Source organism: Dermacentor andersoni, chromosome 4 (assembly GCF_023375885.2).
Source record: "Dermacentor andersoni chromosome 4, qqDerAnde1_hic_scaffold, whole genome shotgun sequence".
Lineage (NCBI taxonomy): Eukaryota > Metazoa > Arthropoda > Arachnida > Ixodida > Ixodidae > Dermacentor > Dermacentor andersoni.
Window position 1 is genome coordinate 22,086,734 of NC_092817.1, and position 27,243 is coordinate 22,113,976.

Here is a 27,243-nt window from a genome sequence, read left to right on the forward strand (position 1 = left end):
GGACAGGCGTTAATTCTGTTGGCTCCAAACTTCGGGGATCCGGGCTACCTTCCCTGGCGTGTGTGGGGCTTGGAATCATACCCAGCACCTCCACCAGATATGTAACCAACAGTTACAACAGCCGTTTCTCAGAAAACTGATTTATGCTGGGCGAGCCTGTGCCCGTCAACAAAAACCGACTGAGCACTCAACAACAACAAAAGCGTCCCTCGAGCTTCGCTCCTTCGAACGTCGTTCTCCTCTTTGTCGCATTCTGTCGCGTGCCAATCGTCCGATTCTCGCGCACGAGCCGCCGGCCTGTCAGCACCGGCCGAGCGTTGCCTTGCGGTGCTTTGCTTGACGCTCGCGGTGTGGCGGCTATGCAGTTGGGATATGTCGGTCGTCTTTGTCTTCTCGCAATACTGGCGGCAATATATGTATCGGTAGGTGCAGTTTACAAAATTGTCGTGTTGTTTTTATCAGAGCATACTTGGTCTAATGAGAGAAGTTCTGCATTTCCCATGTATATTAACTGGGAAATCGGAGTTGGCCCCGAGACAAAGCTAGCTCCACTTAGAAAAAAAAAAGATACATTCAATTGTACAACAACGGAAACTCTGCTGCGGGCAATAAAAACTAAAAAAATAAGATGCAACGTAATTTCTAGACTGATTGTTGTGAGGGTCTTAATGGGGACGTCAGGTTTCTCGCCGAGTACGCCGCCTGCGGCGCACTTCAGCAACGACCGCTAGGTAGCACGAAGCCAGGCATCTCGGAGCTCATTCTTGTCGCCCAAGCAAGCCTTAACATCGATAGGTTTCAGGAAAAGTTTGCTAAAATTGCAACACAGTTTGATTGGAAGCTACGGCGCGCCATGCTATGGCGCTGCTCGACAAAGCGATCGAGTCCGAGCTGTGACGCCAGGCGATACGCCGCGCTCGAGCACTATGGCTCTCTCGCATTGGCTGACTCGCATTGGCTGAAGGCAGAGGTCGCTTTGAGAGAACGAAGAGATGGACAAAATGGAGGCGAATCTACTATTACGTTATGACAGGCGCTTCCCCAATTTACATGTTCAAATAAGAATCTGTTGCTTCACTTGTATATGTCATAAAGGGATCTCAATTTCGTCTCAAGTAAATAAATAATAACAGAGAGAGAGAGAGAGATAACAACAACAACAAAAAAAAAAGAAGGCTAGGCACCCTTTATGAGATGTCCTTAAGGTAACATTTCTGCACTTTTTTCTGTTGCCGTTTTCTGCTCGCCACTTTGACCACAATGTTGGTTTTTTAGAACAAATGAGTATCTGGTGTCTCTAACGTATTCCCACAGCTGTTTTTATCAATCAATCAATCAATCAATCAATCAATCAATCAATCAATCAATCAATCAATCAATCAATCAATTTAACGGGCCCAGACACAATCCTACGATCTGAGTGCCAGCCCCCCTCCCATCCACGCAGACATTAAAAATATACTGCCGGAGGTTATAGGTAAAAGAAAGAGAGGAAACAAACAAAAAGTGAGAACAAGGCATAATGCGAGAAAATAAATACAATAAACAAGAAAAGACCATTATGAAAAGGACAGTTTGCATACAACAAGACGCAAGGTAAGTTAAATAGAAAATGCAGGAGAAAGGCCCTTAAATAATGTGTGAGACGATAAAATAACAGCGCAAAAGTTCGGAAAAACATAATGACACTGAGTAAAAAAAATATCGATATTAAAAAAATAAACTTTATAACGATTGTATTCTGTGGACGCTTGAGTGTCGGCTATGACAGGTGGAAACTTGGAATGGTGTATGTAATCAGCTGATCTTGCCCGGCATACGCAACATGACCCAAATGAGGAGTTCGGGCCAGGCGAGGATATCGTGAATGAGACTGAAAAGAAGCAAAAGCTCAGCGTGTATTGGTCGGCAACGAAGTGATAGCATCGACAATAATCCAACAGTCCAGTGCCCTTGTGATGATATGTGCTTATAAACTTTATAACTACTATAAGCTACTACTACTACTACTACTACTACTACTACTACTACTACTACTACTACTAATAATAATAATAATAATAATAATAATAATAATAATAATAATCTTTCGTGCCTTCATCGTTCAGCATTTCTTCATTCATAGTTATCCCCATATCACGTGATCGAAAACTAGTGGCGATTTTCTTGTTTACAAGTGCAATAAATTTATTGCAGTTGATCATCGGCATTTTCCTTCCCCAGATGTTGTGGATTAATTAGTCCCTGACAGTGTTGCGATTCCGACTGTCATCATTGCCAGTACTACTAATGCCAACTAGAAAGAAGCTCCTTCTCCCTCCCACCATTTTTTTTCTTTTAAGCAGGTGGGCAACTATACAACTTTCTCATGGAAAACCTCTTGTCAAATCCAGTGCGCAACTTTATTGCCGAGTACAACAATGAAAAAGAAAAAAAGCAATGCAGGCGAGTTATGGGATGTTTAGCAAGCTGGGAATATACAAGCACGTCTCTCCACGTGCTCCGATACGTGAAAACGAGAGAGAGAGAGAGAGAGAGAGAGAGAGAGAGAGAGAGATGGCATAGCTTATTTGAACGAGCAATACTAGTTAACTTGACTACGTCCTTGCTATTATGAATAGTTGGCGTGGCCAAGGCTGATCAGAGCACGCTACTATATAATTGAAGAAGTGTGAACAACGCCAATCGGTGGCACTAACAGTGAGGAAAAAGAAGAAATGAACGCAGGCGCAGTTTGACAGGGGAAATAAATGCAAATAAATATATAAACATCAAGCACCAAGAACGCAAATTCCAAGAAATTGGGTTCACAACCTGCGAGACGCCCCTTGCCACATTCTCGTCTGCTGCTTTTCCCAAAATTTAGTATTTCTTAACGTGTTTATTTTGGTGTAATATATCGAAGGACCGAAAGAAGCTGATTACAAGCATAGGAATAAGTTACAGCCGTTGTTTTAGGACACGCAAACCGAGCGACCTATTTTGGCTTCTTATTTAATAAGACTAGCAGATAAAAATAATCCGCAGTTCAATGCAGGCAACAAATTATCAAACCAATGTTCTTTGTGTTTACACGACGGGCTACGACGGGATAACTGCTTTTATTGACGGTTCAAGACGGCGACACGTAGTTGTGCGTTTGGGGCTTGCTTACGAGGCTTCCATGTTGGCAACAAAAACATCACAACAGACCAAGAACTTACGCTTCAATTTTGCGGTATACATACGGGCGGTCTAAAGACTCTATAGTAAAAATAAGATGAAGCAGCAAAAGAAAAATTGTTTTTGTTTTTGTTTTTGCTGGTGTATTACTAAACTTATCCGTTCCGCATGTCACATGAAGGTTTGAAGAGTTACTCCTTACTTGCATAACAGGTTTGAGCGTTGTATATTCGTCTTCCGAAGCACCTATAGATTGGAGTATAACTTCTGGTGAATACTTGCAGCAAACGATATTTTTATTGGATATTTATATTTTTTTTACAGAGTTACGGGCTCTGACACAAATAGTCAACAAGGACGGTTTCATACTTTTACATTGCTGCCGATTATACGGCATAATCCACGGGGTTTTTTCCAGACGCCGAATGACCGCTTCCTGCGTGATGTAATCCGATCGAACACTGCTGCGCCACTGCGAACATCACTTCCGGGTAAAACAAAAAAAGAAAACGGTATCCACTGAACGTCGCCGACGGCGCCGCGAACCCAAACAAACCCATACGACGCACTCGCCGGTCGCCTCTGGCACTACTTCTTTATTAATCGTCCTATGGCGCAGTACCAGACGGCTTGGCCGTTGCATTGGGCAGCCGTTATGCCAGACTTGGGTGCGCAGTTACATAGCGACTAGCCGCAAAGTGCGCAGAGGCGACTGCCGAGCCGAAACAGACGCACAGACACATACACGAGGAAATAGACTAAAGCGTGCACCACTGCCGCGGCTTCAAGGACTCCGCTCGGCTCTTTGCATCCAGTGCGGCCCGAATAAACACAGCATCGCCGGTGTCGGCGCTAGCACGTCGATGGCGCAAACGAGGACGGCCTTTAACTAACGGGTGAGGCTCACCGCTTTCGTTTTTCGCGACGGAGCAGGTTCTGACGCAGTCTGGCCGCTACGCAGTAGTGGTTGGCCGGCGGCTCGCACTTCCGCCCACCGGCGGGTGGTGAGGGGGGGACGAGGTTGCCCGCGGGCGGACAGGCGAGGGTAGCCAGTCCCCGAAGCGGCTGTCGGGGGTAGCCGCTGGTTTCGCCGCCGCTGCGGCGAACAACACACGCACGCACGCACTCCAGCGGCGTGTTGGGGGCAGCGCTCGTGAGCGCGCGTTGCGGAAGTTGGGAGCCCACGGAGCGCGCGGCGCCGCCGGTTCCCTGAGTGTTACAGCAGCGGCTGTTGACCTCCTCCATGCTGTTGACCCCCGACGCCAGCGCCATCCACCGCCTCCCAATGCACTAGCACGGCAAGAGCGCCTCTTCCTGCTCGCTGTGTTTTTCTCTGCGTTTTTTCCTCGCCCTGTGACGTCCGCGCCGCCGTCTGGGAGATGGTTCGTCTGCACTTTTCGGCCGCCGCTGCCTGATCAATAGAAGACGGCTGCAGCGCGCGCGCGCGTAGCAGCCGCTGCTCGAAACCGCGAGTGCGTGGCGCTGCGCGGTTCATTTGAGTGGGGTCGTCGGAACACCGGCACGAAGTGGGAGGCTGCGACCCTGGCCAGAGCATCTGCCGCGGTTGCGCAACGCCGGCGGCACGGCGGTCAGTCACCGAAGAGTTGGCCTCCCCTGCTGCTGGGAGAGAAAGTCCGGGTGGGCCAGGCGCTTCCGGCGTGACGCGTTGCGGCAGAACGTCGGCTTCAGTAGCTACTGAACAGACTGGCGCTGGAATGGCGCTGGATTCACACAGCTTTTTGTTCGTAAGAGGCTGCCAATGCGTTCTCTATCTTTTTCTTTGCTGCCACAACTCCTCGAAAACCTTCCTCTAGCATGGATAGCCTAGCACTCATATGGAAGCTCCAAAGTTACTGTGTGTGAGTGGCACAGTGAATCTACGCCCTGGGATCGTGTTCACGGACATTTTCGAACGGAAGAACAATTTCTGATTGGCGCACAAATTGGCTATCGTGACGTAGGTAATGATGTACCAGCTCTTGGAAATCATGGTTCGTGTGACCCACTATGGCGGGGTTTTGTGATCTTATGCACCACAGTGATGCGGTGATGTGCGGCAGTAGTTGAGCCGACGATTCATGCTTGGGTTTCGATTTGAGTAGTTTCGAAAGTGCTCCGTGGAACCGCATGGCGCCCGATGCAGGAAGGAACTAGTGCCTCTGTACAGGGTCCTGAATATATCGCTGAGCGCTTTCGAAAAGAAGCTTTGCGCTCACCGCTGCACTGTTGCTTAATTGCATTTTGGCGTCGACTTTGTAAAGTATAACGTCGCTTTCTGCAGCTGACGGCAGACAGCGACACAAGTTCAGCAGCTCACATCCCCACAAGCGCAGGCGAATTTGCACTTTTTATTGCGAAAGCAGTTATATGGACACTCCAAGCGCATTTCTGCCGTCGCCGTGAGGTTCCGCATAAAATCCAAGGGCGATAAAACCGTCGCCGCGCGCCGTAGGCTGTATGTGCGAGAGAAAGCGGGCGAGGGTGAGCCGGCGAACGCGGTTCAATCTCGCGTGCGCGAGCGTGGACCGCGTGTCAGAAGCGTGCTCTCTCCTGTCACGCGCGGGGCACGAGGATGACGCGAGGGAGTAGGGAGGGGGGGGGGCGTTCCTCTGCGGCGGCTACTTGGGTTCCTCCATGTCCACTTCTCCCGCCGCTCCGTACATAGTGGAGACAACCGCGGCGTTTACTACGCCGTTGGTCACGCGAATTGCGGACGCCGTATGGACGCGTTGCCGGCGCTCGTTTGTCTTGAAAGCGATTGGTGCCGTGGCCAAAGTGCCCGCCCGCGCGGGCCTCGTCTTCAAAGCGATCTGCGATGTTTGGAGAGCGCGAGTAGTGCCGGTAGCTTCGTATGCGCTGTGCTTTCGATGTTTCGTTCGCTTTCAAGCGACAGATGCACGGAGGTTAATTGGCTGGCGTTTGCTGCCGCGATTCCTAACTCCAGCGTTTTCACTGACAGTTTCCGCTGTCACCGAGTGAGATGTGTTCATGTTTACCTGTGCGCGCGGGACACCGTGCTCGTTAATTTCCTTAAAACACGTTGGCGGGCTAGTTGGTTTGAATCCATGATACAATGTGTAAGCGCGACATAAAAGGGACGTAGAAAGAAGCAGACACACAAAGGCAGAGTCGCCTCTGTGTGTCTATTTCTTCCTACGTCCTCGTTCATGTCATGCTTACACATTGTATCATCGTTAATTTAGTTAGTAAGCGAATTTTTACAAGTTTATGCGACCGCTAAAACTACTATCCTTACTTCGCACAGCTATTCACTAATTTGCTATCGCAATTGGTGCTTCGCCTTTCGGGCGAAACCGTGACATTTTCGTTAAAAACCAAGCAATTAACTGTGTCAAGTGTTATAATTTAAACGAAGTAGACGCCAAAATGCGATAGTTCTGCAAAATTCGAGCTAGAGCTGTGCAAGCTGAGCGCATAACCTTTTTTTCGAACACACGCAGCGAAATATTCAGGACCCTGTATATGCTTCCCTAGAGCGCATAGTTGCACCTCTCATTTCCCTGCGCCGCTACTCGCCGACTGCCATCACGTGGTCAAAGTGACGTTAAAAGTACCGCCGAGCTGTGAAGAAACCAACTACACGGACGCAATGCCGATTTTTTGGTTTCCTTCAATGCCATGAACATCGCCATCCGCCGCTTCCACAACACGCATGGCATGAATGATACGACATGTGATGACATCACATGGCACAAATGACATGTCATAACATATATTATATGACTGCAGGTATGACATGTCACGACAGCGATGACTTGCATGCATGACGTTAACGACCTAACATGCATCCATGATATGAATGGCATATGACATGCACGACTTCAAATGAATGACTTACCATGGCAAGGATGAGATGAATGGCATGACATGCATCGCATTACAGATTATGAATGGCACGACATGAACGACAATGAGCCCATGTATAGTTGTGCAAGCTAATTCGTAACATGACATGAATAACAAGATTTTAAAAAATGGAACAGCGTCTATCCGCTCCTGCAGGCATGCAAAGTTTGGCTCCTGCGCGCACGAGGAGTGGCTTTACCGCATTGCTTTGGACTAAAACGACGGACCTTTGCGGTACTCTGCTCCCTTTGGGAACATATGCAGTGACACTAGAAATAACTTTGAAGAGAGCAGATGCTCTCCGAGTATTGCGCATCTGGTGCCCCGTATCGTACAGCGAGTACTAGAAATAAACCTAATCAAATAAATCCGCAAGCGAGAGTCCTCGCCCTAGGCGGAAGCGTAGGCGCTGGTCGTTCGCCGCTCCCTGTCCACCAGCACGCGCTAGTCCTCAGGGTCGGGGCTGGTCAGCCGGGTCTGCCACTGGTACTTCGGCTGGTACTTGCGCATGTGTACCTCGGGGCTGTCGCGCTCCCGTGGTGCAACAGGCACCTTGCAATGCCTGGACTTTACAGTCACGTGGGGCACATCCACGATGGCGTTGATGAAAGAGTTGGTCTGTAGTTGCTACCCCTACCTGCTAGGGTGTGGGCAGAACGTCCTGTTCAGTCTTAGGTGCTGTAGGATGTCCGCCTACTTCTACAGCGCGCCCGGCAGGAATGCCTGATGTGAACGTGTTCTCAGGCCGCGGCGAAAGCGATCGATTATCATGTCAGGTGACAGACTAGAAAGAGAGGAAGGGTGACAACAGAGGCGAGGGATACCTCCACCTGCAGTTTTTACTTCTACCTACAGAAACGGCGAAACCTTAGTGCAAACGAACACACACATACTTTTTCAGGCATAATGTTGTTTGTGAAAGGTGCAATCCGGCAATATCCAATATATATATATATATATATATATATATATATATTGTAGAGCAACGTGAAAAACTCCCGATACAGCTTTCTATTCTCAATACGTTCTACGTAAAAGTGTTTTTCGGAGCTTGAAAGAAGTCGGCAAATGCACGCAAAGTACCTCGAGCAGACAATCACGCGGCCATTTTGCGTGTTTTGCAGAATAATCAAAACCGCATCAAAGTTATGTTCGCCGTATCAGTCGGGGACCGGCCTTTATCAAGAAAATAAGGGCAGTATTCAACCGATACGTCGCAAACGAATTTTATCCATTTTACAACGTATATATATATATATATATATATATATATATATATATATATATATATATATATATATATATATATATATATATATATATATATTATACGAGGGTCTTGAATCCGGCTACATTGATGCCTTCAGGTAGCATATGTGGGTTTATGGACCAGTTGCCTTCACCCAAAAAAATCACGTTCTCGTGACGCCTGCGGCAAAAAGGACGTCCCACGTCCGCCGCCAAGGTCTGTGTGTGGTGGCGCTGGCTAACACTCCCAGGGTTCTACTAGGACACATAAATACCCAAGAAAGTGGATGGGAAAACAGCGCCGCGGTAGCTCAGTTGGTAGAGGATCGCACGCGAAATGCGAAGATTGTGGGTTCGGTTCCCACCTGCGGCAAAGTTGTTTTTTCATCCACTTTAATTTCCATTAATTCTTCGTTTCTTTATTTCATTTATTAAGCACAAGTAATTTCCCCTATGTTGTCCTTGGTGTCAATGTTTGTTGGCTTCTTATGATATGACTAATAAAATCGGGACCCTCGGTTAACCCCCTTTCTTCTCGTTCATATATATATATATATATATATATGTGTGTGTGTGTTTCTTTCTTAATTTTTTTGTGGTGTGATTGGTGCCACTAATTGTTAAGCATAATATGACAACCTTTGTAAACCCTCTTTGTTGCCAACATTCCTGCAGTAGCAATGCTGTAGTCGCTACTACATTTCCTTCGCGCGAATGCTGTTTGAAATAAAAACTCGCAGTTCTAGAGTTGTCTTCCTTGGTGCTCCGCCTCTGCCTTAATTGTATTGGCACTGGATACATCGGCGCTTTTAACAGTTTAGCAGCTGGTATAACTAAACGCCGCGACGCTAGATGGCCATGCTATACACAATGGACAAGAGTGGCAACAAAAGTGGAGTTAACAATACTGCATGTTAATATATTAAAGGCCGTTCGAGAAAAACTTTCTGCTGCGACGCTATCTGAGTTTCCTGTCTCGGCGCGCAATGGCTTGAATTATATCAGCAACATTAAGAAGCGAGCGCGCGGACTTCGAAAATATGTGTGTAGTGGGGGGCGTGGATATTGGAGGAACGCTGTCTTCACCCGATCAAGTGCCAATATGTCTGCTTCGAACGTATCCCGGCTTCCAAAGCGGGAAAGACCGTCTCGAGTGAGTCAAATGTCCTATGCCTCCGCACGTGGAATTCGAACGCGGTGCAGCTCTCCATCAGCTGCGCACAATTTCTCGTAAATTTTGCTGAGCGCGAGTGCGAGCACGAATATTCCCTGCCGATGCCACACGGACTAGCTTTCCCTATCCACGGCAGCAGTAGTCAATGCTAGTGGTCGACCACATAAATACATAAAAAAGCTTACAATATAACGCACGAAAATTACGGAGGCGGATAAGAGTCGTTCGAAAAGCCAGCTAGTTTCTTTTTAATTGATATGATATAAGGAAATGTTGGTGCACAATTTAAGGCGCCGGCAACTCCTTATCTCTTGATTGGTTCCATCATACAACACACAGGGTTCAAGATTACATATCAAATAATCTTTTCACACAAGCACGAGTACTTATCACGCAACGTTTTTACAGCAAGACTATAATACATACAATATACAAGTTAAATGACACCACGGTTTTGTAAAAAAAAAAGTCTGAGAAATACAAATTATACTGTCGCCTAATAACACAGTCTCTAGTCAGCGGGCGGTACTTGCATGATGTAAATTCATTATCACATATGGTCACAACAGAACTGTCAACATAACATAATCCACAGACACATACATATATACAGCAGCATTGAAATGAAAGGGACAATAAAAGTGTTAAGAGGAAGCTTTAGCTCGGGTGCTCCTATCTAAATTTAGGTCGTCAATTTTTTATTAAAAATTGGAAAAAATCGCAAATTTTCAGAAAACGAAACTATCAAGTTTACAACTCTGTAACTCAGCAAGAATAGGTGATATCGCAATTCTGTGAATTGTACCTAATAGCACATCTAAAGCGGACAAATTTGACATTTTATACATGAATCTCAAAAAATTTATTAATATGTAATTACAACTTTTGCAGAACCCTCGTAAACAACGTAACAAACTCACGTAAGATGTAAAATGACATATGAAATTTGTCCGCTTTGAATGATCTAATGGATGCCGTTTACAGAACCGCGATATCTGTTCTTGATGCCGAGCTATTAGTTTGTAAACTTCGTGCTTCTATTTTTTTTCACACTTCTGAAATTTTGTAAATCTCTTTAACAAAATTCAAGCCCTAAATCAAAATTCCGCTTCCAACAGTCACTAGAATTTATCTTTCTCTCTCAAATGCAACAAATTTCATTAAAATCGGTCCAGGGGTTATCTCAGAAAAACGTTTTTGCGTTTTTACATGTATTTGAATAGGCCGCGTCGGAGTTGGGCCCGAGCTAAAGTTTCCTCTTAATAACGGCCTACAATGCCTCTGTCTTCAAGAAAAGTATTTAGTGCTTTTAAAGCGCTCTTCTGTAAGGACGTTGTTGGCCAAGGACCCAAAAGTTTCTTTAAACTGAAAGGTCTGCGGTCTAATTTAATTAGCGTTGATTTAAGTCGGCATCTTGGTGTGTCGTGATGTGGGCAATCTAGGAGGAGGTGATATATACCTTCGTCTACAAATCCACAGTCACATTCTGGGGTTTCCGCACGGCCAATTCTGTGTAACAAATACTCTGTTTGGGCAGTGCATCGCCTTAATCGATGAATAAGGGTTTCCATAGTTCTGTCTAATGACAATGAAAATTTAAATTCATTAAACGAATCAGTATGTTATAAGTCCCAGCTCTTAGAATTCTGGTCAAACCAAGTGTTTCTAGACATTTTGAAAGACGTTGTCCTTATAATGCAGCGTAATTCATTCTTTGATATTCAGAGCGGAACCGCATTATCTTTGAGGTGTGCTTGTCGTGCTGCTTGATCGGTTGCGGTGTTGCCAGGAATGTTGCAATGGCCTGATATCCACTGGAATGCTACTGCATGTTTCGCTTCGCTTGCTTTATGAGGTGTTTAAGTGTTTCGTATATTATACTGTCACTGAATGTTTTCCCTTTTGTGCTGCAGAGTGATGTTAGAGCCGCCTGTGAATCGCTGAATATTACCCATTTTTGCGCATCTCTTACTGACAATATAAATTTTGTCGCACATAGGATTGCGAACAGTTCAGCCATTGTGGACGAAGTCGCACGAGATAACTTAAATGATTCTTGTTTGTTGAGGTGCTGTATAATGAATGAAGTTGAAGATGTTGCTGTAATGGAGCCGTCTGCATAGACGTGTGTGTATCCTGAATACCGCTTATATATCTGGTAAAGTGCTAGTTGTTGAGCAGCTTGAATGAACGTGTCTCTTTTTCTGAATATGCCATCTACTGACAATTCGATTTTTGGAAGTGTAAGCAGCCATGGAGGATATTCGATGTCTGAGTTCCAAAAGTCATTTCTTGGCAATATGTGAAGATTTTCTCGAATTTCTATATTAACATAACTTCTATCTCGTTTCATTGTCTAGAGTCAATGGGTGGCTTTTATGCTGTGATGTGTGGGGTGCAACCTTGCACGCTGAGCTCTTAGCAATATGGGGAGCGGTCAACACCATTCCCATTGACATGGGAGACATTGTAGAGCAGAGTGTGCGAAATAATTATCGGATCCTTACCGATTCGTACGAAGCAGTGGCCGAATTAACGCGGCCTACGACAGATGATGCGGTGGCCAACGACACCAGAAAAAAGCTAAAGAGAATACAGGACAATGGGACAAATGTTGAAATCCTATGGACACCGGGGCACACCGGCACGGATGGGGGAAACGCAGCCGCTCACGCAGCTGCCGCGCAAGCGGGTGGGCTTGATTACGCGTACAGCTCCCCACACTCCATTTCTTCGCCAAACCCCGCGGACCAAAATCCATACCTAAAGATATTGGCCGCAGGCTCTCCTAGCAGAGCACTGATGCATTACATTCGTACTAAAATAAAAGCAGACAGTAAACGGAGATTATTAGAAGCTACACCAGTACATGTGTTTGACGACAAGGGCGGGCTTACCCGCACGGAAGAGGTTTTCTTGAATAAGGTTATGGCCAACGCTGCATACACACCACACATACTTGAGAAATGGCACCAACCCAGACAAGCTACGATTGCGAAGACTTACACCCGATGTACACATTGCCAGGAGTCATGCAGAGCAGACTTGCAACACCTCATTTGGAGCTGTGCAGCTTTTTCACAAGGGAGATCCAACATTCAGCATCTACTACACGGAGACATTAGAACACTAGGAATTGCAATACAAACTAACCCGGAAACACAGAAAGCCATTGCGACATATGGCAGACAAAGTGGCCTGTTTCGAGTAGTGTAGAAGGGGTCGATCAGCCCATGTGAGAGCGGCGGACCTGAACATGCACCTGAGCCTGCATAAAGCGGAAGATCCCAGACTGAGATGAAGTGTTTCAGCCAACAGTCTGGGCACCCACATTCCCTTCCCTCCTAATCCCCATCAGCGGCCTAGAGCCGTCCCCTTCCTTAAAATAAAGGCTTTATTCATTCATTCATGCTGTGTTTGAAGACGGAAATAACGTCGGCATGTTTCTGTAGTTCGCATAACTGGAAATGGTGATTGGCGAGCTTCAGCTATTACGAGAGAGCTAGCAGTCGCTCGTGGAACTCCTAGACATATGCGTAGTCCTCTAGCTAAAAGTCTTTCAAGTCGCTCTTCTGACGTGTGGGAAAGTCCGTGTAAGATGGGCGCGGAATACGCAATTTGTTTGTCGTATTAATGCATTGTAAACGTTCAGCATGGACGGTACTGATCCGCCACATGATGTGCCTGCAAGTCTGCGAAGTACAGTCACTATGGCATTGACCTCGTTTTCAAGTTTATTTATGTGGGGTGCCCAGGATAGCTGCCTATCAAGTATTATGCCAACAAATCGATGCTGTGTGACAATCATTAGAGGGTGTCCTTCCAGATTAAGAGTCAAATTTTTTAACTGCCTCCGAGTGAATGGCAATGCAGCTGTCTTTGCGTGTGATAGAACCATTCCCTCTCTCTCTCCCTCTCTCTCTCTCTCTCTCTCTCTCTCTCTCTCTCTCTCAAAAATCGGTTAATGATATCGATGCCGTCTTGCAATGCCATCTGAATTGAACATTACACCCAGATGTCCAAATACACACACCATGCGCGTGCAGTGAAAACCTTAACTGTGATGACAGTCTTCTTGTTAGATCAGCCATGAAGCAGTTAAAAAAAAAGGGGCTGAGTACGCTTCCCTGTGGTACTCCCTGTTTAACAACATGTTCAAAACTTTTTTCTTCACCCGTCTGAACGAATATTTTGCGACCTGATAAAAATTCAGAAATCCACCACAAGGACCTATCAGACAGACCAAGTTCCAACATGCTTAGCAGAACATGAACGTGACTAACAATGTCAAATGCCCTCTTGATGTCTAGGAATACTGCTATAGTCATGTTTCCACGTGCACGCTCGTGCTCCACACATGTTACTTATCTAATATTGCATCCATTGTGCATCTATGTTTTCCAAAACCTACTAAGTAGTTGGACAACACATCCGTTTCATTACACCACCATTGAAGTCGTACGTCAATCATTTTCTCCATTACTTTTCATAAACAACTTGTCAAACTAACCGGGCGGAAGGATTCAAGGCACAAGGGCGTCTTACCCGGTTTTAATTTTGGTTGATTCGAGCGACTTTCCAAGAGTCAGGTACAGTTTCTTCTATCCATAAGTTATTATAGATGTCTAAGAGAGCATTTGTACCTGTCGGTCCGAGCTTTCTTGGTATATTGTGCGTAATGCCGTCCGGCCCAGCAGCGGACTTTTGGCGACATGATACAATTGCACATTGAAGCTCGCTTAATGTGAAAGTGTGATCTTATTGAGGATGTTGGGCCCAGTAGCAAGCAGTAATTTTTTTTGCTTAGCTAACAGTACTGAAATATCAAATTCTGCACATTGCGATGAAAAAGGAGGTCTGGAAATAAGCTCACAAAATTCATCTGCGACTATTATCTCACACGTGTACCGAGCTACAGCGAGAGCACAAAATGGGAAGCTTTGTGTTACAGGTCCGCTTAAAGAACGAATTACTAGAAAAGTTCGTGGGACAGACGTGTGAGGAGACAGCGTGCCGCAGAAATCGCGCCAGCACCGTTTGCCTAAATTTTCCATTCGTCTGCGCATTACATTGTGTATTTTCTGAGCGTACGTTTCTGTATGCTTCTAAACTTCCGCTCCGTCGGTACGTTCTTTCGGGTCGACGTCAGATGGCTCTTAGGTGTTCATACTCTCCATCAACTGCAGCATAATCTTTTGGAATTGGGACCTTCTTTGTGCAAATGTTCATATTATCCTGCAAAAATTCTGTAAATCTTTCCACTGTTGCATGTTAATTTGATCCGTTAGGTGGTACCGAAAAGCTTGCCAGTTGGTTAGTCTGCTGTAACGCCTGATATCATAGTGCATGCCAGGGTGATTTACGAGGATGGGAAAATGATCACTTCCCCGCGTTTCCATATCTGTTGTCCATCCCACACCATTCACTAGATCATGTGAACACAGGGTAACATCTATGCAGCTTGAGTAATTATATCCACGAAGAAATGTTGGCGACCCATTGTTTAAAACAGTCAAGTTGCATTTATCTATGGCGGACTCAATTACGTTACCCCGTGCATGACAATGATCATTGCCCCAGATGATGTTGTGTGCATTGAAATCGCCACATATAAATACATTAGAATGAGCTACTTTGAATATATCCACCAGCGCTTCTACTGAAATCCGGTTTGAAGGTTGTAGATATAAATTAATCACTGTTATATAGAGCTTGCCAAAGGATACTTTACATGCGATGAATTCCGGGAAGTCTGAATCACTGCACTGAATTTAATAAGATGGTAGGTCCTTTCTGACGCACAGGAGCACTCTGCTAAAGCACCTTGAGGAGAAGTCTTGTATATCACATAATTCGAGAGGCGAAATCGTCATTGATTCCCACCTCTTGAATGCAATGTATTGGGAAGTTGTATTGTACATGCAGTTTACGAAAGTCAGCACACTTCCTTCGAAGACTGTTGGCATTCCACTGAAATATGGAGACATTTTTGTAGCGGTTATTCATGTACTCCGATTTTCGACCCGGATTGCTGACACAATAGTGCTTCTAGAGGCAACAAGGCTTTCACTTCTGGTAGGTTGTTTGCTTCCGGCAGAGCAGATAGGATTGCCTTAAGAGCCGCGAAAAGCATTGGCAAAATCAGTTGTGTCACCGATACGGTGGTATGTTCGCTATTAGCTGGCGTTACTTCTGCAGCAGGTGCGTAGGGTCCTTGAGAAAAATGTGTGCGAATATGGGAGCTTTCTTGTATATTACTTTCTGCCTGTTGTCGTCTGGGTTTCCGTAGCATTGATGCATAAGACTGGGCGCTTGACTGCGATCCTCTTGATTGGTCTCTTGATTGCAGTGTTGGTTGTTCTCTTGAGGAGGGATAGCTTGTTGGTTCTGTTGGCTGTGGTGGTTCCGGGGCCCGCTGAGGTGGGTGATCTTGCACTGGATGAACAACCTCAAGGTTTGGGGCGGGTTCATTGCGTCGCGGTTGTCTTCCATGGATTAGTTCATGTCGACACATTTGTGCCGGTGCCTTTTTCTGAGGCAGCCTAAGAAGGAGGCGGCATGGTTCCCCGCACAGTTTGCACATTTAGGTTGAAGTGACTTGCCCTCCTTGTGGTCATGTTCTTCTCAGCAGATTTTGCATCGACGTGTGCTGCGGCAGGTTTTCGCCATGTGCGTAAATCTCTGGCAATTATAGCAGCGACGTGCTGGTCCTAGGTATTCCTCGACAGGGTAACTGGTGAAACCCAAGTAAATTCTTCTTGGAATAGGGCGATCGTCTCTGAAAGTCAGAATTACCGTGTGAAGTGGATGTGACTTTACTGCTCCATCTTCTTGGCGGGAATACCTTATCACTCTGCGTGCTGATCTAGCTCCTGCGTCTTTCAAGATGTCTAGGAGTTGTTCGTCTGTATACTGCAGAGGCACATGTTTTACTTTCCCAACGTTTCGCGTGTATGACTCTGGGATGAAGGGCTTGACTTCCAGGCCGCCTACACTTCAGAGCATCAAACGGCGTTTCGCCGATGCTAAGGAAGCAACGCTGACACTGAAACTTCCATCTCTGGTCGTCCTGAAAGACTGTACTTTTTCTTTAGCAGCGGAAACTATTTAGGCAGACACTCGCTTTGGATTTACTTGCCAAAAAGTAGTACCTTCACTAGTTGGGCGAAAGACAACCGGAATGCCTTCGGCTCGCTTTTTCTTATACATGACCAAAGTAAATGGTGCATCTTCACCCATCTCTTCATCACTTAGCTCATAATTTGATGTTGTATCATCGTACTTGCTTGCTGTCTTCTAGGCGAGGTTTCTCGCTCTCGGCTTCACCATCATCCATTATTCCTGAATTCGCTGAAGTTGATCCCGAGTTATGGAGAACCAAACGTGCCGGCTTTATGAAGCTTTGTGACGCTTGCAAGGGCCCAGGCTTTTCATTACGGCCTGTAGCATCATTCATATGGCTTGTTAGATTTGGACGAGCATAAGGCTCGTGACGATGTTCTCGGCTTCCAACCACCGTAGCGGCAGGGTAATAGCCAGGTCCTCAAAAAAGAAATGGCGTACCTGTAAGGCGCCTGACTCGATGAATCTTCACCCGAAGTCTTATTAATCAATCGTCGTCAATGATAACCGTAAATGTCCAAAAAAGCAGCAAAATAAGAGCACCACATAAATACAACGACCGAACAGATACGCTTCTTCTTCTTTTCCCTTAGCTAGTTGGTTGGTTGGTGCCAATTGTGAAATGCGAGGGATGATAGCCTTGGAATCGGGCATTGGTAGAGGATAAAAAAGAAAAACGAAGGAAAGAAAATTAGTAAAAATAAATATTTGAGGAATATTAAAAACGAATAAATAAATCAACACACCGAAGTGACACGTTGCGTTAGACTATTGTGCTGTGAACTTGAATAAATAAATAAATAAATAAATAAATAAATAAATAAATAAATAAATAAATAAATAAATAAATAAATAAATAAATAAATAAATAAATTAGGGATGGTAATACTTCTGCGACCTATTACTGCCGAGAGTAAGATGCATGACAGTTTGCTTGTTTCATGCAAACCAAATGCCTACGCGCGAAGGGAGAAGACTCCCCGAAAAATTTGGCCCAGCCGAAGCTGGCGAACGGGACCTCCCGGAAGACGTTTCCTTTTTAATGAAAATCCTCTAAGCTAAGAAGAAATGTTTTGTAATTTCAGTTCCGTTGCTGAATTGACAGTGATGGGACAGAGCCCAACCAGGTCTGTGTAAATAAAAGTTGAGCGGAGATATTCGACAATGAATTCTAGTAAGCGAAACTTTGATGCGGGACAAAGCCTGCTGGCTAAAGCTCTGAATATCAACACTAAGAAAATCAATGAGCGCTACGTTTCCACACGACACCCGCGGCTACCCGCCGTGGTTGCTTAGTGCCTATGGTGTTGGGTTGCTGAGCACGAGGTCGCGGGATCCAGTCCTCACCACGGCCGCCATATTTCGATGGGAGCGAAACGCGAAAACGCCGGTGTACTTAGAATTAAGTGCACGTTAAAGAACCCCAGGTGGTCGAAATTGTCCCCCACTACGGCGCGTCTCTTAATCACATCGTGGTTTTGGCACGCAAAACCTCATAACTGAATTGAATTGACACCCGCGGCTCGTCGTCTTTCTTATTATTTTTTGTTTTTTGTTTGACACGTGTAGCAACATCAAGGAGCAGGGGCACGTCGCCCAAGTGATAGCGGCGTTCCGTCGGGCCACTTGAAATCAAGACGCGCCGAGTGGTGGAGTGCACTTTTTACATGGCGCTGTCGTCGTCGCCGTAGCAGCAGAAGCCGTGCTCTTGGGATCGGTGGCGCCTCGCGGATCGCCTGCGACGGAAATGCTGCGGGAATCGAGAGTGGGCACGTTCGTTCTCCGCTTTTTTCTTTGGATGGGGTAAGAATGAAGCCAAACATGCGCACTTTTGTCTTATTTTTGTTCTCAACAACCTCGCTATTCGCTGATATGGAACGCTACGCCTGGTTTTCTACAGCGCCAGCTTCGCGACTGTGGCGGTCTTAGTGGTTGAAGGACTTAAGGGCAGGGGCGTCCATTTATTGGTAAGAAATGCAGAGCGTCTCTAACGTAGTGGTGACGTTCTCAAGCATACAAAACATACCGAACATACAATGGTTTTCAGTTCCGCTTGCAGCTCACCCCCTTCTGCATAATCCAACGACTTTTTGAATCTCTGCTCATTGTTGGCTCTTTCACACCTGGAACAGCCAACACACTGGACTTAATACTAAAGTCACGCCCTGAACTTGCGTCTAATATTTTGTACTTACCTGGTTTAAGAGACCACCTACTTCTGGAATTTAGTATTAACACTCCTATCTTAAAGAAGCACGCGTACGCTAAAGTTATCTTGGATTGCAACAAAGCAAATTTTGAGGCAATTAACTGAGTTATCAAATTTTCTCGACTTCTTTCCTACTAACTTTGATGACCGGACGATGGTAATTGGCAGTTATTCAATACTAAACTTCCCGAGCGCGTAAAGAAGTACATCCCCTTGCGCAAGCTCTCCTGCAACATCAACGCTCCTTGTTACAACGCTCACTTAAAACGCCTGGCAAATAGTAAAAAGCGGGCACACTGTGTCGCTAAGACTTCTTCTGAAACACGATGGGAAGCTTACTATGCTGCTAACAATGCATACGTGTCAGCACTAACTCTAGCAAGAAGTACATTTCTTCAAGAAACGTTACTTGCCATGTTAACTAACAATCCCCCCAAAATGCTGGCGAGTCATTAACCCTTCCAACCACAATACTGTCACGTGGCAGTGACGGTTGAGGACACAGCAACAATACTGTGAAAGACGAAACTAACTTTATTGGGTGAACCTGCGCCCAGAAAAAACAGGCTACACTCAATGCTCAACGAAAACGGCGAACACATCCGGCGATCGTCGAAACTTTGATCTGCAGGTCAAGCGCGTCGGCTTTTATACATCAGTTGTCGAATTTTCCAGAGTAATCGTTGGCCACCCGCGTGGCTTCCACAGTTCTACGCCATTCGCGTCGCGCATACGTGCAATCAGATTACACCAAGTGCGGTGACAGACAGCGGATGGAACCATCGATACATTCCAGAAACTTTCAATACATGCAGGCGCGTCCTGCGCTGTGCGATAGCATTTGTTAGGGGGTGAAACCTGGCCGCCCGATAAACAAGTACACGTGTCAATACTATTAACCTTGTTTACGTCACCGGTGCTACTATATCAGATGACGAATGTTCCTCCGCTCTTAATAAAATTTTCTGCAATAATTTCGTCATTGTTCCTAAGCCACCACTCCCCGCCATCACATCATGCGCATGCCTTCCTATGAACACAATAATTCTCGATCCTTGCGGTGTTGCCAAGGTTATAGAATCACTAAAAAATTTCTGGCTTGCCTGCCCACGACCTCATTAATTTTGAAAATTCTAAAAAAAAACACTACCTTGTGTTCATCAAATATTCTTTCGAAAATTTTTCAGCAGTCTCTTGACACTCACCACAACCCCGCTGACTGGAAGCTCGGAAGGTCATTCCACTCCACAAGTCTGGTAATAAGAATTCGCCTAAAAATTATCGCCCCATCTCTCTAACCAGTATTCCTCGTAAAATATTTGAACATATTCTGTCTTCTCAACTTACCTCATTTCTCGAATCCATCAAATTTTTTCCTTCTTCCCAACACGGCTTTCGAAAATCACTCTCTTAATTTGGGAAACCCAGCTACTCTCCTCCATCAACAAACTACACTTAATTTTGGATCGTAGTTCCATGGCCGATTGTATTTTTCTGGATTACTCAAAGGCATTCGGTCAAATTTGTCACAAACTACTATCTCTTTAAAGTTAAGCAACATTAATATAGATCTAAATCTTCTTAACTGGCTTGAGTATTTCTTGACTAACCGTCTTCAGCTTGCTGAGTGCAATAATAACAGATGATCTGCTAAACCTGTCCATTCCGGGGTTCCACAAGGGTCCGCTTTAGGTTACCTCCGGTTATACGACCTGCCTGACTGCGTTTCTTCTAACGTACTCTTATTTGCTGATGACTGCGTCTTTTTTCATGAAATTGCCGACGATAACGACACTAGTGCCCTTCAACCTGACCTTGACGCCTTATGTAATTGATTCTACGCATGGCTTATGCAACTAAATCCTAACAAATGCAAGGTTATGCGTGTAACTCGAACCTCATCCACGACCTCTTGCTATTTCCTCAATAATGTAATCTTGGATTCTGTTGCTTCCTACACTTATCTCAGCGTGAATATAATATCAGCCCTAAACTTTACTCTGTACACCAGCATCACACTGTATCATTGCTAACATAATGTATCATTGTATCAGTATCAATGCTAACCGCATGCTAGGTTACTTCCGTCGAAACTTCTCCTTTGCTCCGTCATCCCTAAAACTACTTCTCTACAAAACACTAGTCAGAACAAAACTTGAATACGCGTCTTCCATATGAGATCCTTCTTCTAACACTCTCATTACTACACTTGAACTTGTCCAGAATAACGCCGCTAGATTTATCACTGCCAACTATCATCGCACAGCTAGCATCATTGAAATAATAAAAAAAAATGTGCAGATCCCACGCACTGTAGGAACAGATGTAAGTGAAGCTTTCTGTGCTGGTTGTGTTGAGTGGCGATCATTAGCGGTGATGTTGACGGCGAAAGCTAAGTTCTTCAGCGTTTAGTATAACACGAGAGTGGCGAGTTGACCTTAAACGTTACCTTGCGTGCACCACTGCTGTTTGTCTGCGTACCACACAGAACGCATAGGGAGAAGTGTTTGCTTGAGGCGTTGTTGTGCGTCATAATTCATAACATCTGAGACGGTTGAGCATTGTCGTTGCCTGACATGGCACATCGCATCGTGACAGAAGTATTAAACTTGAATTATATTATGGGGCTGTACGTACCAAAACGACAATCGGATTATGAGGCACGTCGCAGTGGCGGACCCGGGATTAATTTTGACACCGTGGTGTTCTTTAATTAACGTGTCCCGAAATCTAAGTGCACGTGCGTTTTCTATTTCGCCCCCGTCGAAATGCGGCTGTCGCGGTCGGGATCAAATTCGCGACCTCTAGAAATGCCATATCGCCGCAAAGCTACCGCGGCGGGCACAGAAGTGTTATTTGACGGTCGACCGCTTCCTTAGTGTCGACTGGACCCTGCGGTATGCTTTATTTAATGCGGCTTTGCTTCTGCACGCCCTGCGTAATTTGTCCTCTTGACATATCTGCATGGTGTTTATTTTTCAGAAATAGTAGGAACGTACTGTACCGTACCCTGTACGTAAGCTTATCCAGTTTTTCCACAAACGCTGTCGCGTCAATAGTAGCAGGGTTTCCTTGCCTTCTCACTGTTGCAGAACACGGAAACATCGGAACGCACCTGCATGGCTCGAGCAGATCTCCGGTACTTAGTAATAGATAAAACTTAGCTTGCACACATACGTTTCCACTGTTTCCAAAAGAATGTGGCAAATACGCTACGGGGTATACCCACACACCCAGCACACGGCATGTACCAGCTGCAAAGCGGCGCCGTTTACGAATAACATAAGCAGCCCATCTTTCACCTCATTGGTCTATTCTCTTTCGTTGCTCATACAGAGTTATCGCGGAGCTCGGCGAGCTAGCAGTATCCGCAGAACGACCGACAGAGATCGACAGCAATGGATACGACGAAGGTATATGCTGGCACACTCAGCACGCTTTGTCTTTCTTGCGCTTTAACTGGCCTAACCACGATTTTTCTATTCAGGTGCCAATATGGCATCTCTTCTCCCTTCGGGCCTCGCCATGACGTCACGAGTTTTGACAGCGACTGCGTGGTCGGGTCTAGTGAATTGTTTAATGACGAAAAAAAAAACGCTATACTGCACTTTAAAGCAACCAAAACGTTAGCCTATGACAAGCTTCGAGAACTTTCTCCCCTCCCCACTGCAGGATAGCCAACCGGGCTCAGCCTGATTTTCCTTCGTGCCTCTTCCTTATTACCCATCTCACTCTCTTTCTCTCTTTTCCAGCCACGAAAAAAGGATTTGAAATTCGTGACGTCACATTGACGTACCGGAGTTGATATTTCGGCGAGAAATTCAATACCAAAAATTTCTGTTGTCATTTGACCAGTAATAATAAACAGTTTCCTGCCAGATCAATGAAAATAGTTTTGAATGAAGACTTTCCGTGTGCAAACTTATTTAGTCTTGCAATTAATTTTCCCTTTAACTTAGCCTTTCACTTCAGCGTCCCTTCAATATATTAGAACGGCTTCCAATGCATCCTCTTTTCGTGTGTAATGTTTTCCTTTTTTCTTTCCTTTTTATTTCAGCTGCTTTAACGACTGTATAATGACGTTCTCTTCAGCTCTTGTATATAGTGCGAGTAGTGCGACAACGTTTTGTACTAACGCAATCCGCTTCAGAAATGCATAACGCTCTCTTTTCTGTGCATATGCCTGATTTTGCTCTGCATAGTATGGGTGGCAAGGCCTATTTGAACATATTTGAAAACTGTGACTAATGAACGGAATAGTTACTATTCCTAAATAGGAACATTGTTCGAATACTTCTTGAATATTTCAAACGTAAAGTGTGCGCAATCAAACATAAAATTGGAGCAAGAGTACGATAAATTTCATCCCCGCGGGCATAGCACAGCCATAAAACATGAGAAGTCAGGTAGCGGAGCAGGGTACGTCGCTCAGGGCTAGTAACGTTGGCTCAGGGAGCCATACATTAACGGCTACATAGCGATCATTCTTCGAAGAGTCCTGTGCATACGAACAAGCTGCTTATTTGTTCCTAATGCTAAATTCGTGCTTTTAATAAACACGCTTCATAACGTGCAATACAATGACAGCAACTTGCTAACATTATGAATACTTAGATGTGAACATCGTTTTAATGACCGCGAAGACGGCTGTTAAATATTCGAAAAATATTCTGAAGATGTTCGATACACAATTATATTGGATTGCCTTGTGCTACTGCTCGATTCGCATTCAATTCGCGGTCTCAAAACGTTGCTCTTCGCACACGCCCGCTTTCCTCAGCCAACAGGTGTCTGCTGGAGAGCATCGCCGAGCGATTCGACTGCCACCCCGAGCCAGGAGCGACGCGAGATGCGTGCTCGAGCCGAGGCTGCTGCTGGTCGCCATTGGCAGAAGGCGCGGAACCCAGCCCGGTGCCCCACTGCTACTTCGCCCGTGACCACAGCGGATACCGAGTGGTCGGCATGGCCGCGCACGACGACCGAATCAGCCTGCGGATCAAGCGCCATAGACCTTCGGGCGTCGACGTGGACATCCAGAAGGTGGACGTCGACGTCATGTACTACGACAGGGACACCGTAAGGATCAGGGTAAGCGCTACGCAACGGCGTGTTTATCGTAGAAAAGCCGATTACTCGACAGCCTTAATAGACACGTGCAAAGAAATGTCGTTTGATTGTGGTGTAAAGGACTACCATCCTTACCTTATGGTAATGTTTGGAGAAAAGCTAAATGAAGAATCTCGTAATTAGTACTGGTGTGAACATGCGTTTTGCTTCCATCATTTTTTCCAGCAGCACTGGGATATATGAAAGTCTGAACGCGTAGGCAGAATTTGTAGCCGTTTAAAAAGGACAATCCATGGTTAGCATTGGGAAAGGTATACTGGAACTGTCTTGGCAAATGAATTTATTGATGAGATATTACGTGCAACGTTTAAGTCAATGGGATGAAAAGTAGCACCCAACGGTACGCCGTCGCACAATTATTTAAATATAAATCTTGCTTAAGATAAACAGCTAAAAAAATCTGGCTGCTGTATTGCAACGTAGGCAGTGACGTGATAATATTGCAGACCTCCTCGTCAAGGCAACGCTTAATGCAAACCACCAATGCTGTATTCGCTAAAATTAATTAAAGAAAAGTGTTTCTCTGCTGTAGTTGCAATGTCATTCTACACATTTGCGATAACAACAGCAAGTTTAACAGCACAAGTTCAAGGGAAAACATGCATGTGAATGTAGTCTACACTATGGAAGAACTTTCGATACTGCGGAAATCGGGTAACACGCCAGAGGCATGCGTTCCGGCAAATTTTTTCCGTGATATTTTGCGTCACTGAGTGCACTAGCAGTTAAAGTGTTCTCGTTGGTTTTTCCAAACTGATTTCTTAGAAGCCCAGTAAATAGATTCGACGAACTGATTTCACGGACGAGCTTGAATACTGTGTTCCGATGTCAGTTCAAAAGCGTGGCAGTTTGGGCGAGTTGGTATGTCATTACTTTTTTAGGCTTGTAGCGCAGCTCAGAAAGAGCAAAAAGGAAGGTGGAAGAGGTAATGAAAGGGAACGCTCACTCTGTTCTCCGTTCACTTTCATTACATCTTCCACCTTCCTTCTTGCTCTTCCTGAGCTGCGCTACAAGCCTAAAAACGATGTCAGTTCGTACAGCTAGAAGCGCAGTCGAGCATGCAGGCGCGTCGTTTGCTGCAGGTAACAGACGCCGCCCAGGAGCGATTCCTCCCTCCAGTTCCACGTATTCCTTTCCGGACCTTCGCCGGTGTGCGTGACTACTCGGTTAACGTTAGCACAAGCGGAGTCATCACAGTGAACCGAAGTGGAACGAAGGTGTAAGTGGTGTGGCATCATGTCCGTTCGGAAAACGAAAGTAACATACACAGAAATTTCAACTTTCAATTTATTTATTTTTTGGTACAGAAGAACAGGGATCAAAGCGTCACTGATGAAGCCCTATAACGTAAAACTATTCCAATATGTTTTTATTCCAATCTCCTGACGTCGCATTTGTGTAACCACCGACGCAAGCAACGGACGGTCACCCGCAGGGTTGCCTGAACAGACCAATCAAGCGGCTCTCCTCGTTCATAGGAAGTCACTTTTGTTTGCTTGAAAAACGAATAACATTGCCTACACTGAGCGGCTTGTCTGGTCTAATTGGCTGACAAGAGGCGAGGAGCACGCTCAAGTGGAGAAGGATTCGATGGGGCCAAGCCACTGCACTGAAAGTCGATAACCGGATGAAGAAGGCGGTGCTGGCGTCTGCGATTGGTCAGATTTCCCTTACTTAGCTTACGGTGGCCGGTCTAAAATCTCGGCGGCATGCAACGGAAGGTTAAGAATGCCGCTAAAAAGGATCGTCAGCAAATAAAAGTTGGCTGAGGGATGTCGTAAACGTGCCGAAAATGCTCGAAAACGTTACACGGCCACGCAATAGCTTTATTATAGGCAAATAAACCCATGATCTCCGGCAGGTACGAGTAGTCAGTGCCTGAGCAAGCGGCGGCAGCCATCTTTTATTCCTTTCGGAACGGAGCAGCCAACGGCTATTCAGAAAAAAATTCAGTTTTTTTCGGCATATTAATGCATTTTTAACGCGTACACGTCACTTTGACGCGGGGAGTTGTTCCGGTATTGTGACGTAGCGTGACAGGCAGGTGAAGTGGGTGCAGCCCGAAAATTTTTGACCAATAGCCGAGGGCTAATGGAGAAAAGGGGTCGAATCAGAAATAACTATTTTTCTTTTGTTTGGTCAAGTCGTGCATAATCAGTGTGTACACGTCATGTCAGATGGGGAGCTATCACGGTTCTTGTGACGTCGCGTGACTGACGGGTGAAGTGGGGTGGTCCAAAAAAGTTTTTGACCAATAGCGGTGGGCTGAATGCAGAATTGGAATAGAAAAGTTTGGAATAGTTTTACTTTATAGCGCCCATGGTCTCAGAGCACAACGTAAAAACCGCCTTCCTAGCTGGTAGTGCTTGGTGATGTCATTGTACCTGACCAAGCGTTCTCGCGTGTTTTGAACCAGGAGTTCCTAGAGGCGGTCTCCGATTCTGCGCGGCGGGTCAATTCTCGCGCAGAGTGGTGTACTACCTCGTTCAAGTTAGGGAGGCCCTCATCGGTGTGGGTGGCGACGTGCGCTGGAAACCACATGATCGCGGTGCTATCAAAGTGTTGTCGACCAGCTTTCCTTAGAATCTGGAGAGCTTCGGAAGAAATAGCCCCCGCTCGTATTTGCGAACTGCGGATTGTGAGTCGCTAAAAGCTACCTCGCAGAGTGGGTCGGTAAGCGCCAGCGCAATTGCTACCTCTTCCGCTGTTTCGACGTATTCCGTTGCGACACTACACGCGTGCGTAAGCCGGGAGTTAACGTCTACGACTACCGCCGTGAACCGGTGTTCTCGTGTGTATTCTGCCGTGTCTACGAAGCACGCAGTCCTCTTTCCACCCAAGGAGCGCAGTAGGGCCTCGGCACGGGCCTGGCGTCGGCCCCGACTATATATATTCGAGGTGCATGTTTCGAGGGATAGGGGCGCCAATCAGCGTATCGCTGATATCGGGTGGAATGACCTGTTTCTGACCGTGTTGGACGTAGTAATTGAAGCCGAGTTTCTGCAGGATGTTCCGGCCCGTGGCTGCCAGAGACATGCGTTCGAGTTGAGAGGCTCTTTGCGCATCAGAGATTTCCTCAAGCGTGTTGTATACCCCCAGCTGTAGCAGACGAGCAGTGCTTGTGGACTCCGGTAGGCCAAGGGCGATCTTGTAAGTCTTGCGTATAAGGGTGTTGATTTTCTCCCTTTCGATGACATTCCAGTTGTGGAAGGGGGGGGGGGGGGAACGGACGAGAACCGGCGTATTCAGCATGGTATGGCCGATGGCAGTTGTGGAAGGCAGCCACATAAGTAATGTGACTGATTGCGAAAGAGTGTATGAGGCGCATGACGCT

General features: G+C 45.9%; 1 protein-coding gene across 1 annotated transcript in view; it reads left to right on the plus strand.

The window, feature by feature from the left end:
- The window catches only part of LOC126536008 (lysosomal alpha-glucosidase-like), a 64,106-nt gene that overhangs the window by 9,742 nt on the left and 27,121 nt on the right, over positions 1 to 27,243 (plus strand). Inside the window, exons 2-5 of the mRNA XM_050182896.3 lie at positions 18,143 to 18,376; positions 22,119 to 22,195; positions 23,563 to 23,870; positions 24,992 to 25,128. Coding sequence (XP_050038853.1) covers positions 18,321 to 18,376; positions 22,119 to 22,195; positions 23,563 to 23,870; positions 24,992 to 25,128 — 578 coding nt within the window. The 5' untranslated portion in view covers positions 18,143 to 18,320. The remainder of the gene's footprint in view (positions 1 to 18,142; positions 18,377 to 22,118; positions 22,196 to 23,562; positions 23,871 to 24,991; positions 25,129 to 27,243) is intronic.